We start from the raw sequence: 12,035 nt of genomic DNA, 5'->3' as shown, positions 1-12,035 counted from the left end.
CCCCCTCGCCGCGCGCGGCGGAGGGGAGCCGGCTCGCGCCGCTCTGGCCGCCGCCCCCTGCCCTCCCCTGCCTTCATCGTCCCCCCGGTGCATTGTGGGATAGTGGCGGCCCGGCCCGGCAGCGCCCCCTCCTCCCTCCCCCTCCCCAGCTCCTTCTCCATCCCCAGGTCCAAGATGGCGGCGGCGGCGGCGGCGGCTCCTCCGGCCCCATCTCCGCCGCCCCCTGCCCCGGCGGGCCCGCGCTGCCCGGGCTCCTGGCCCAACTTCGCCGTTGTCTGCTCCTTCCTCGAGCGCTACGGGGCCCTGCTGGACCTGCCCGAGCTGCCCTTCCCCGAGCTGGAGCGCGTCCTGCAACCGCCGCAGGAGCCCGGAGACCAGGGTAAGCGAGTCCCATAGCTCTCCCTCCCGCCCGCTCCGGGCGGCCGGCTGAGGGGGGCCCGGGGGGCGGACGGGGGGGGCCAGGGCTGTCCCCCCCCCCGCCTCCTCCCGGCCCCGGGGGTGGAGCGCGCCGAGGGAGAGGAGGGGCCTGGGATTCCCGGGGGGAGGGGAGCCCTCTTCCCTATTTTTTTGAGGGGGAGCAGCTATTTGTGTGTGTATATTGGGGGGAGAGCTGCTTGCCCCTGCGGCGGGCTCGGGAAAGAGGTGGGGGACTTGCCCTTCCCTTCTCCTCCCTCTCAGTGCCGCCTGTGACCCCCCTCCGTCCCTCCCTCCCCCCCTCGTTTCCCTGGGTTCGTTCCCGAGCGCTGTGCGGGTGGGACTCCTTGCAGAAAACAGGCATAAGACGAAATAACTATTTTCGTTCAGCTTGGCGCTGATAGCCGGTCTCTCTTCCACCTCCTCCCTTCCCCACAGCTTGGGGGGCGCTTCACAGCCTCTTCCCCCCCTCCCCCCAATATCTCTGCCCATTTTTACCTCACCCCCGAAACAAGAAGGGCACGCACGCACACACATGTACAAACACATGGGAATGTCCCGATCCCCAGTGATATCCCCCCCCCGCCACCCTTCACCTCGGTGTATCTGGGATGAGGAATGGGGGTCACGGAGAAGCCCTGAGCCCCCCCCCCCCCCCCCCCGGCTGCTGTTGTGGGCCGTCTCCTCCCCACAAACACAGACAGCCATTGTGTGCCACCTCCATCCCTCTTTTCTCCCCCCTCCTCCTCCCCCATCCCCTCTTCCAGTTGCGTGGGGGACAAGCTGTGTGCTCGCTGCTGCTCCCCCGCCGCCACCTGAGACGTGCGAGGTGGAGGCATAGGTTATGCACTCCGCTGTTTGCTTTCGAGCTGCTCTCGCTCTCCTCCCTCTCCGGTAGCAGGTTTGGTTGCCAGACTCTCTAATCCCAGCTGCCCGCGATGGATGCGGGAGGGCCCGGGCCAAGAGAGCAGCCTGGGGAAGGAGGGCTGTGTGGAGGCGGCCGCAGGAATACAGAGGGGAGGGAGCTTGTTGCTCTTGATCTCTTGTCTCTGTTATTCGTTTGGTTGTTGCCTCTGCACTCTTGCCACATAGGGAGCCCGTGCAGCTCATGGCGCATGCTCGGCACGGCCCCTTGGAAACTTCCTGCTGCTGGAGAAGCCCGGCTCGGGGCTGCTTTTGCTCCGACAGCCCCTGCTTTTTCCCCAAAACGCGCTCGCTCTCGCCTCCTTCCCCACCAAGCCCACCCTGTCTGGGGCGGGGAAGGGGGAGTTATGCGATTAAATCGGCGTGGAGGTGTTTCCTCATATAAAGGAAGTTGTATTTTGCTAAGTGCAGGTGTCCTGTCTGTGAATTCACATCAGCCACTGTTGAAACAGAATGAAATATGATTAATGTGTTTCCTCCTCGTGTTGTCTATCAATATGAAAGAGACAACTGAAATTTACAAAATTCTTAAAACAGGGTTAGCTTTGTGGAAAACTTATGTTTAGATTCAGTTCCCCACCACTTCTGTACCTCTTATGTTATATAAGGGACTATCTCGTTTTTGAGAAACCGTTTAGAAAAAATGTTGTTTTGTTAAACTGTTGCAGAACTTATTAATAAAAACCACTCACACATTTAAAAGTTTGAATTTTTAGCGAAAACAGTAATTTTAAAGTGGTGTTCGTGAAGAAAACTTAATGTTCTTACTGTGTTGCATGAAGTGAGTGGATATGTAAGAGTAATTTAGGTATGTGAACTGCAAAATAAGTTAAACTGAAAGGGTGAGATAGTGGCCTGTGTTTTACAAAGATGCATTTTATTAAAAGCTCAAACGCCATAATTTCTGCTGACTTTTAATTTCGTCATGGGGATTGTCAGCAGGGTAGTGTTTACTGCCTGATTCATTTCTGAAAAGATTTCAAATTACTTGTGTTATGGAGTATGCTCGATTGGATACTTGTCACATACTCTTCTATGTATCACCCTTCCTGTTTGGCAAGGGACAGGTTATTTTCCCTGCTTTAGAGTATTCCCCCCAAATGGGAGTGAATGCAGCTTCTGGAAATGTAATGTCTGAAGTACTGGGGTTCTTTGCTTGTGCCTGGTGTAGCTGGTGTAATTGTAGAGATAATTCTCATCTCTAAAAAAGAAAGAGTGGAGGTGTGAAAAACAAACTTGTTTAATTCTTGATGTTTTGTCTGATAGTTGGTGGATGTCTTGATATCTTTTTCTTTGATAAAACCAACTTGTTGGGCTTGGTCTGTGGTCTTGGGCTGTGGTGCACATTATTACTGGTGTAATTTTTTTTTTTTTTTGGGAAAATGGCTGCAGTGACTAGGTTTCTCTATATGATTTTTACTTCAAGTAGCCCTCAAGGTGGTGTTTTTAAAGGTACAAGTTATAAAGTTGCTAAACATGGAAACATGATGGAAAACTGAAGGGATTCTTTTATTGCTGAATATCTGTAATTTACAACTGTATGTAGTTTTCCTTGGAATGCAAAAGGATTTTGATTTCAGTTTGCAATGTACAGTTAGTTTCACTTTTGATACCAGCATTGCTTGACAGTGGATTTGCAGTGACATAATAAAATCTAAAGAAATATTTATGGAACCTCAAAGTGTTGGGTTCTTTCTCCTGAATTTTTTAGAAACTGGAGCAAGTTTTAAATCTCAACTGTGACATAAAACCTATTTGTAACTCATCTTCATATTACTTTTGCAATCAAGTAAGGGAATCAGTAGTTTGAGGGTTTCTTTATCTTTAAAAATGTTTTGATGCTCAGCAGTTTAAAAACGTGGGGGGGTTTGTGTTTTTATTTTTGTTGGTTTTTTTTTGTTTTGTGGGGTTTTTTGTGTATTTTTTTTGTGTTTTTTTTTTTTTTTTAAGCATGACCTATATTGTCTTGTCTGAAGAGTCACTCTTGGGAGATGCTAGCAGAAGTTACTTCCTTTATATCAGGATCCCCAAGGAGAACAAGGAGCTTAAGTTTGGACATTGTTCAGTAGTTGTATAACAGTCATATTTTCTTTCCTGCTAACAATTAGAACAAAGTACTTGCTCATTTTTAAAAAAGCAAGGTATAACCTTTCTGTACAGGAAGGGATGCTGAGCAGATGCTGACAGCTAGGAAGCTATCAGTTATTTCTTAGAGGCTTTTTAGATTTTTGTTATCACATGAATAACAAAACTTGAACTTCACTGTATGACTTCTCCTTAACTGAGAGTTTCAAGGCAAATAGTAAGGACAGCAGTGCTCTGTATGAATAGTTTTCAATAGTAGTCTGACTAATTGAGATATCAAATTAACCTGTATTAGTAGCATGTTAGATGCTTTAACCAGCTGTACATAGATGGGATTTAGTGGGTAATGTAAAACATACTTGATTGGGAAAGTAAGAATGTATAGTGTTGATTTCACCCCTCACTTGAATAGATCTGGAATTAGTCTGCTACTTATAAAAGCTCTGTGATAAAATAGCTTAATTTTTCTGGCTAGTGGCTCATTTAAAAGTTGCAACCATTCAAAAAATGAAATATGAACTATAGTTATCTGGTGAAGATTTTATTTTATGAAGAATAATTATCTTGCCTTTATGGGTGCTTATTCTTGCTTTAAGTACAGTGTTGCAGTTTTGACACTCTTGAATAACTTCGGAAGAAGTAAAGTTGAGTGTCTGTCAAGATGGTGACAGTGTTAACTCGCAAAATTTGCTAGTTTTTATGCCTCCAGAAGTAAATTGTTTTTTGTAGGGTTTATTAAAATGCAACTACTGTGATTTAACCCCAGTTGGAAGCTCAGCCCTGTGTGGCCACTCACTCACTGTCCCCTGGTGGGATGGGGGAGAGAATTGGAAGGATAAAAGTGACCAAAACAGTGCGTTGAGACAGGCAGTTTATTAGGGAAAGCAAAATGAGGAATTTGTACACCACTTGCCATGGGCAGGCAGGTGCTCAACTCCAGGACAGCAGGGCTCCATCATGTGTAAGGGTGGCTTGGGAAGACAAATGCCATGGTTATCAATGTTCTAGTCTTTCTTCTAGCCCCAGCTTTACATGCTGATCATGACACCATATAGGCTGGATATCCCTAGGGTCATTTGGGGTCAGCTGTCCTGCCTTCAGTGTCCCCTTCCAACTCCTTGTAGACCTCCAGCCCCCTCACTGATGTGGTCTGTGAGGAGCAGCAAAAGCTTTGGCTCTGTATGAGCCCTGCTCAGCAATGACAAAAGCAACTTGGTGTTCACGGGCACAGGGTGCCCGGTGAAGCTGTGGCTGCTCCATTCCCTGGAAGTGTTTGAGGCCAGGTTGGATGGGGCTCTGAATAAGCTGGTCTAGTGGGAGGTGTCCCTGCCCATGGCAGGGGGTTGGAATTAGATGATCCTTAAGGTCCCTTTCAACCCAAGCCATTCTAGGATGATCAACACTGTTTTGAGTACAAATTCAAAACAAAGCCCCATACCAGCTACTATGAAAACTATTAACTCCAAGTCCACCACAGGAACCCAGTGTATGATTTTAGGTGGAATTTCTGGTGGCTGAGAGCTGTCATTACAACCTCATTGCTGTACTTTGAGATGCAAAACTAAAGTATTGCTACAGATCATTCTACATTATGCTATGGTACTGCATCTCCTTTGCCTCTGCTTGCTTCCAAAGGCAAAACTGCAAACTGGAACAAATTATCACAGGAAAGCAATACTTGTTCTTGTTCTTACAAACATGTGCTGTAGTGGCTTTTTTGTTTGCTTGGGATTTTTTTGTTTAGTTGGTTTTTTCCCTTGGGTTGTTTTTTTGTTGTTGCTTTTTTTTTTTTTTGAGACAGTTACTACTTGCAGTAGAAGAGAAGTTGCAAATTTACATAGTAAAAAATGTGGTAGAGGGGAGCAAAAACTATATTTGTGTATACGGCTGTGTTTAAGGAACCATGCTATCAAGTCACCACCTCCTTTGTGTCGGTAAATAGCTTGAGAATTGGTATAAATGTTAATTAAGCACTTGGTCTCTTGTGAATGAAAATATTAGTAGAATGTTAGCTTGCACAACAGAAATCTAATTTTACACATGGCTACGCAAAACACTTGCGGGTTTGCCAGGTTCCCTGGTGAGTGAATGGGAGAACCTCTCCCGGAGGTGAACGGCGTCTTCCAAAGTGTGCTAGGCTGCATTAGCTCATTGATTTTTGCAGGCTTTTCTTAGCAGTGTGGCATTTGATTTGTTCTTCATTGAAATGGTCACAAATACACATGCTTTGTATGTGCTTTCAGTAAAATTGCATCACAGTCTTGTTGGTGAAGACATGCTAAAGGTGGTCTTGAAAATAGCAAGTGAGTTTTGTGTGGTTTTCCAATCTGAAGCACTCTTCCATACTCTCACTGCCACTCAAACTTCTTAATCACTTTTGACTCTTGGCAGTGACCCTGACAGACTGACCTAGCCTGGAAGATTGTTACTTAATTACAGTGTGAATGTGTTATGTTTGTTTGGAGTGTTGTAATAAAACCACTCAGCACGTGTTGACCGGGCTCTAAATGATTTAAAGAAAGACATGTTGAGGTGCAAATGCCTGGTGGGAGGTTCATTTTTTTGGATATTTTCTCCCCTTTTCTGTCTTTATAATGAGAACTTAGGTTAAGGGCAGGCAGCTTATGGAAAATCTGTGCAAACCATTTATAGACAGTACCTGTTACTACATCATAGACCTGAAAAAAAAGTCTTTGGGGAATCAGAACTTACTACTAAAGCAGTAAGTTCTATTTTGTAAGATGCTGTGTTTTTCTTGATTCTTCTATACATCTAAAACATTTTTTCAAATTAATTTGGATATTGAAACAATTTGTTTGCAGTAGGTTATGCCTGTGTTTTTTTGTCATTCCAATACTTCTGGAAAGCAATGCAATGTTAAGCTTAAGGGTTCTTAACCATTCTCTGAAGAAGTTAACTATTAACACTTGCTTAAACTGCTGTTGAATATATATAAAGGAGAAAGATACCTGAAACTTTGTAGCTGTTTGTTATAACAAGCAAAGACAGCTCTATCTAATGACCGGGAGCTTGACAGACTCTCGAGCTCAAGATGAGCTGTGTTCCCAGTGATAAAGGTAATGAAAGGGTGTTCTGTTAATGTGATTGATTTTTTTTTTCTTGTATTTAATGTTTGATAATCAAGAGTGTTTGTGTGCTATTGATCAGAAGGTACAGGGGTTGATGTGACTCTTAGGTAAAGTTGTGATATGTTGCAGTAACTCCACAGAAGATGGAGTAATATCCACAGAAGATTGGTTAGTATTAAAAGTAGGTGATAAATGTGATATGGAAATAATGTCAAACATTGCTTCACTTTAAATTTAATAATTGATATTGTGCATAAGATTTTTTTACCTGGCTTCAGTGAAGAAGGATTAATTCATGTGGTTTCCTCTTATGTAATTGGCCAAGTTCTGACATAAAATGTTGGTAGTGTCTGTAGTGCTGAGTGGGTGGAGTTTATTCTCACGTTATATATTGCTGCATCTTTCTCATTAACATATTAAGTATGTGGCTATATTTTATTAGAAGCTTTCTTCTGCCCTGAAACTGTATCAGGAGGTAAAGCTTTTCATCTGCTCTGCAGGCCTCCGTGTTCATGTCTTTTCACACCCAGTGAATAAGAAATTTTAACTGCTGTTCTGAGTCAGTCAGGTAGTTACCACCTTTATGCAGGCTGACCTGACTGTGTTTGTGGAATGTAAGTATATAATAGTGCCTTCCTACTGGATCTAGGGACTGAACCAGAACATTTATGTCAAAGCCATTAATCTACCACCTGTTAATAAAATGCTGCATTTTTAACTTGGCAGCTAACTACTGGAGAATAAAAACATAGCTAGTGAACTTCAGAACTTGGTATATTTCTTCTGTGCTTGTTTCATTTTTTGCTGTGATGGAGGCTCTACACTCATGTTTCTAGACACCAAGTAGAATCATTTGTTGAAGGTAGGCTCCAGTGGCTTGGAGGTGATTTCCTCAAACAGCATTACAGGGTTAAATCTGGAGAAAGTAAGTAGCAGATCATTCTTGCACCAACTTCATGGCAAATAAGTCTCTAATGCAGAATAAACTTATCTGGTCTACACTTCAGTTAGTGTAGATTAATCTGATGTTAAGGTCAATGTGCCATATCTACACATGTTTTTAGATCGTTCATTTAAGGAGTGAAGTTTACCTTGGAAATAATTATCTCATATCTATTCCTATTTTGTTAGTTTTCCATGGGGAGGCTTCACACCTTTACATGTGTTGAGCTGGCATGTCAGCTCATCCCAGTGTCCTTTCATATTTATGCTGTTAATGCAGTTTTGGGTAGACTCCACATCTCACGATCCAGCATAGAAACCAGGAAAACACTGTACTTCTGGTGAGAGAAGCAGTTCAGTCTCTTGCCAGTAGCACTGCCCATCTGAAAGACATGGCAGAATTCCATATGGAATGGAAAAAAGGAACTTGGGACACTGCTCTTCAGGCGGTAGATGAGTGTAGATGAGCTACAGAGCATCTGAGGCCCTCTCGCAAAGCTCAGCCTTCCTAGGGTTTATGCAGATTCTGTTGGAGCATGTGTCTCCATCAAGGAAGAGTGGTATGCTTTCAGTTGGTGGCTTTATTGAATTCCAACACACCTTGGTACAGAACTAGAAGAAAAGCTTCTGATGCTACTTTCAAGTCAGTCTTATTCAGGACAAATGTATAAAAACCAGGAATATTGGTGGAAATTCTTGTGGCTGGTGTGAGATGGTGTTCAGAGAAAGAAGCTCCATGGCAGTGCTGTACTATAGTACATTTGTATTGGAGAACTTCATAAACATCAAGGTGAGTTGTGTGTGACCCCATTATCACATGTAAGGTGGAAGTTATGTTTTAGCCAGCAATCCATCAGCATTTTGCCTTGGCCAACTTCAGAGGTTTGCAGAAGCTCTAAAAGTTTCTCAGAATATTCTCTCTCCACCCATGTTTGTAGCTCAGGGTCTTCCTGAGTTTTCAACACTTACCATGAACTTCTTTTCTCTTGTTTGGGATTGCTTCAAACTATATTGTGTAGTGTAAGAACAGTTAGCTGATAGACATGTACAATTATTAGTGCCCACTCCTTGGTACATACACTTCTGAGCTCATTCCAAAGCTGACATTTAGATTACAGAATCACAGAACAGGTCAGGTTGGAAGGGAAAACAGTGGGTCATCTGGTCCAACTTCTGTGCTCAGTCAGGGTCATCCTAGAGCACATTGCACAGGATTGCATCCACAGAGTTCTTGAATAACTCCAGTGGGAAACTCCACAACCTCTCTGGGCAGCCTGTTCTAGTGCATGGTCATCTATACAGTAAAGTTCTTTCTCATAATCAGGTGGAACTTCTTGTGAATCTGTTTTGTGCCTATTGTCTTGTCCTAGTGCTTGGCACCACTGAGGAGAACCTGGATCCATCTTCTTGGCACCCTCCCTTTGGATACTTACATACATGGATGAGATCCCCTCTCAGAGCTAAACAGGTCTCAGCCTTTCCTTCTAAGAGAGATGCTCCAGTCCCTAAATAATTTTCATAGCCCTCCACTGGATTTGCTCCCGGAGCTCCATGTCTCTCCTGTACTGAGGAGCCCAGAATTGGACACAGCACTCCAGATGTGGCCTTACCAGGGCTGAGTGGGGGGGCAGGATCACCTCCCTTGCCCTGCTGGCAGTGCTTTCCTTAAGGCATCCCAGGATACCATTGGCCTTTTTAGCAACAGGAGCACTGCTGTCTCATGGACAGATTGTTGTCCACCAGCCCCCCTGGGTTCTTTGGAACGAGCAGAGCTGCTTTCCAGCAGGTCAGTCCCCAGCCTGTGCTGCTCTGTAAGTTTATTCTTTCCCAGGTGCAGCATCCTGCATCTGCCCTTGTTGAATTTCAAAAGTTCCTCTCTGCCCATCTCTCCAACATGTCAGGGGCCTTCTGTGGGGCTGCACAGCCCTCTGTGGTGTTGGCCACTCCTCTCAGCTTTGTGTGAGCTTGCTGCAGAGTAATCTGCCCCTTCATCCAAGTCATTGATGGGTAAGTTAAACGATACTGGGCTCAGTATAGAACCTTGGGGAACACTGCTAGTGACAGGCTTCCAACTAGACCCCGTGCTGCTGATTATGACCCTTTGGGATCTGCTGTTCTGCCTTGCTGTCTACTCATCCAGTCCACATTTCCTGAATTTGTCTATGAGAATGTTGTGAGACAGTGTCAAAATCCTTGCTAAAGTCACGGTTCACAATATCCTTTGCTTTCCCCTTATCCATCCAGTTAGTTGTTTCATTGTAGAAGCCTATTGGGTTGGTCAAGCATGATTTAATGAGTCTATGCTGACTATTCCTGATCACAATGACAGGAAGAATTCCTTTGTGTGGGGTGAAGCAGAAGACAGGAGCTACTGAACTGTCAAGAAGGGGCAGATGATGGGAAGATAATGAATAGATAACCTGATGAAGAATGCTGTGGCTATTTTCTCACTGCTGCCTCAAAACCAGTTGTTCTTTGGAAGTACCCATTTTAATATCAAGGTCTCTCTCTGGGCCATACAGTGCTTCTTGGTCCAGCTGTGTTCCTCCACGTTCATGACAGGTGGTGGTTGAGAGAGGTATTCAGGATTTTGTGTTATCTGCCATTGTTGAAACAAGTGTCCTCTGGTATTCTCCTAGGACAATCTCTGTTGTGCTCCTCTGGGAGGAAAAGCAGGAGTATGGCTGGCGAGAGAGCTGAACTTGCATTCCAGGAGTATCTCCCAATGCAGGCAGTGTGCACTGCAGGGACCCATCCACTGGTGGGGGAACTGCCAGGCTGCCTGTGTGGGCTGCAGTGCTGTGGAGCACCCTCCCAGTGTGCTGCAGGCTCTTCATTACTCCCCACTTGAGCACTGATGATGGGGCAGAGCTACTATGTGTTTGATGGTTGGCTGTTGATGTTTCTTGAGTTCAGTGAAAGGTTTAAGCCATTGAGAAATATTAAAACTTGTAAAAGGTGTGTATGTTTTTTTACGTCCTCCAGCCTTGCAGTAAGAGCATAGTGTTCCAGTTCTGGAATAGCAAGGTCTGTGGCAGATCATTACACTAAGCTGATCTTTCTACACTATTTCATTACCCTTTCTCCTCTTCCATTTTTTTCTCCAAATCAATGAACTTTGCTTTGCTTCAACTCATCTATAAAACTCGACTAACATTTTAGCATTAACAGATATTTCTTAGTAGCCTCTAGTGTTTGTCAGTCTCTCATCTCTTCCCCAAGAGCTAAACAAAGCTTTTAAAGCTCAAGCAGGAGAGAATTTCTCAGAACTACTGTAGAAATTCTGACCATGTTGATGTCTAGTGGTCTGGGGAAAACAATTTTCCTAAGTGAGAAGAGGCCCATTTTTCAAGATTCCTGTGTTTCAGCAGCTGTTTTAGTATTCATCTTCTTTTCATTATGATCATGTAGGTCTTTTAGTACTTTGGAGAAAAATGCTGCTTATACCCTTGAACTCACAGGCTTGGTTGATATTTGAAGAATGGAGATATTTGCTATCAAGATATTTGAAGCAAATTGTACCTTACTTACCCTGATCTCTAAAATCTTCTTTTCCAGGAAAATGGGGCTTATCAGCATGAAGCTCTGCCTGGTTTTTTGGTTGTCTAGGGCTATACCATTTTTCTATCCTAACAGTTCTCCTGAACCAGTAGTATGCTGAATAAAACAGGTTGTTTAGGTTTGTGTGTAAGTAAACACTTTATTTCCTACTCTACTCAGTGTCCCTCTGGTACTGCCCTGGCTATTTTCCAACTCATCTACAGCTATCTAGGAGCACCAGTGCTAGGGCACATTTATTGCCTTTTAGTATTAATGACTAGCAGGATTATAAAGGTTTCCTCCTGAGAACAAATTGCAATGGTTCACAAAAGCTGTATTAATTAGTGAATGATTAAGTGTGGAAATTTTAGTTTTATCCCAGAGCCTCCAGTGTGGTGTTCTTGTAGTTATCAGCAATATATTGCAATAAAGCATCCGAGGTGGAGAGGTGTGTGATGGGTGCAACAACAACAAGAAGGAACACTTAACCCCCCTCCCGGTATTGCCTGGAAATGGTAGTTAAGAGGGAACCAGTTTAAGCTGGCATAAAGTGGCCATGTGAATGCCCTGCTTTACAAAAGACACTTCCATTAAGTGACAAAATTATTGTTTAAACTGAATATTTTAGCTTATACAAAATCTGTAGCAGACACCATTAGCTGACCTCCTAATAACATGTTAACACTGTGTATAAAGGTTAAGAAAGTTTAGCAGCAGGTAAGAAAAATTGATATGGCAACAAGGGAGCTTTTGGAAGACCTGACTTTAATAAAGGGAGACCAGAAGGAGTAGTCTTAAGTCAAGGAATAAAAGCACTATGTCCTAGATGCTGAAGCATGTTCACAAAGCTAGTAGATGTCTCTGAATGCAGTTTGGACAAATGGGAGTAGGATGGTGAGGATAAACCTAAGGGCTAAAGGTTGGTTTGTCTGCTGAGTAGAAATTGTTTGAAAGGTAGACATCTAACCCTGCTGAAGTCCGGGAGAATGTATTCATAGCTAGCAGTAGAAAGAAGGAAGCTAAAAAGTCCAAGAGGAATTT

General features: G+C 44.0%; 1 protein-coding gene across 1 annotated transcript in view; it reads left to right on the top strand.

Moving 5' to 3' along the window:
* Window positions 1-20: 20 nt before the first annotated feature.
* RSF1 (remodeling and spacing factor 1) overlaps window positions 21-12,035 on the top strand; it is a 60,659-nt gene continuing 48,644 nt past the window's right edge. The window contains exon 1 of the mRNA XM_009102705.4: window positions 21-379. Within this exon, the coding sequence (XP_009100953.2) occupies window positions 175-379 (205 nt within the window). The 5' untranslated portion in view covers window positions 21-174. The remainder of the gene's footprint in view (window positions 380-12,035) is intronic.

This window comes from Serinus canaria, chromosome 1, assembly GCF_022539315.1.
Source record: "Serinus canaria isolate serCan28SL12 chromosome 1, serCan2020, whole genome shotgun sequence".
Classification (NCBI taxonomy): Eukaryota; Metazoa; Chordata; class Aves; order Passeriformes; family Fringillidae; genus Serinus; species Serinus canaria.
The sequence above is the reverse complement of the archived record's forward strand: the minus strand, read 5'-3'. Positions and strand labels throughout refer to the sequence as shown.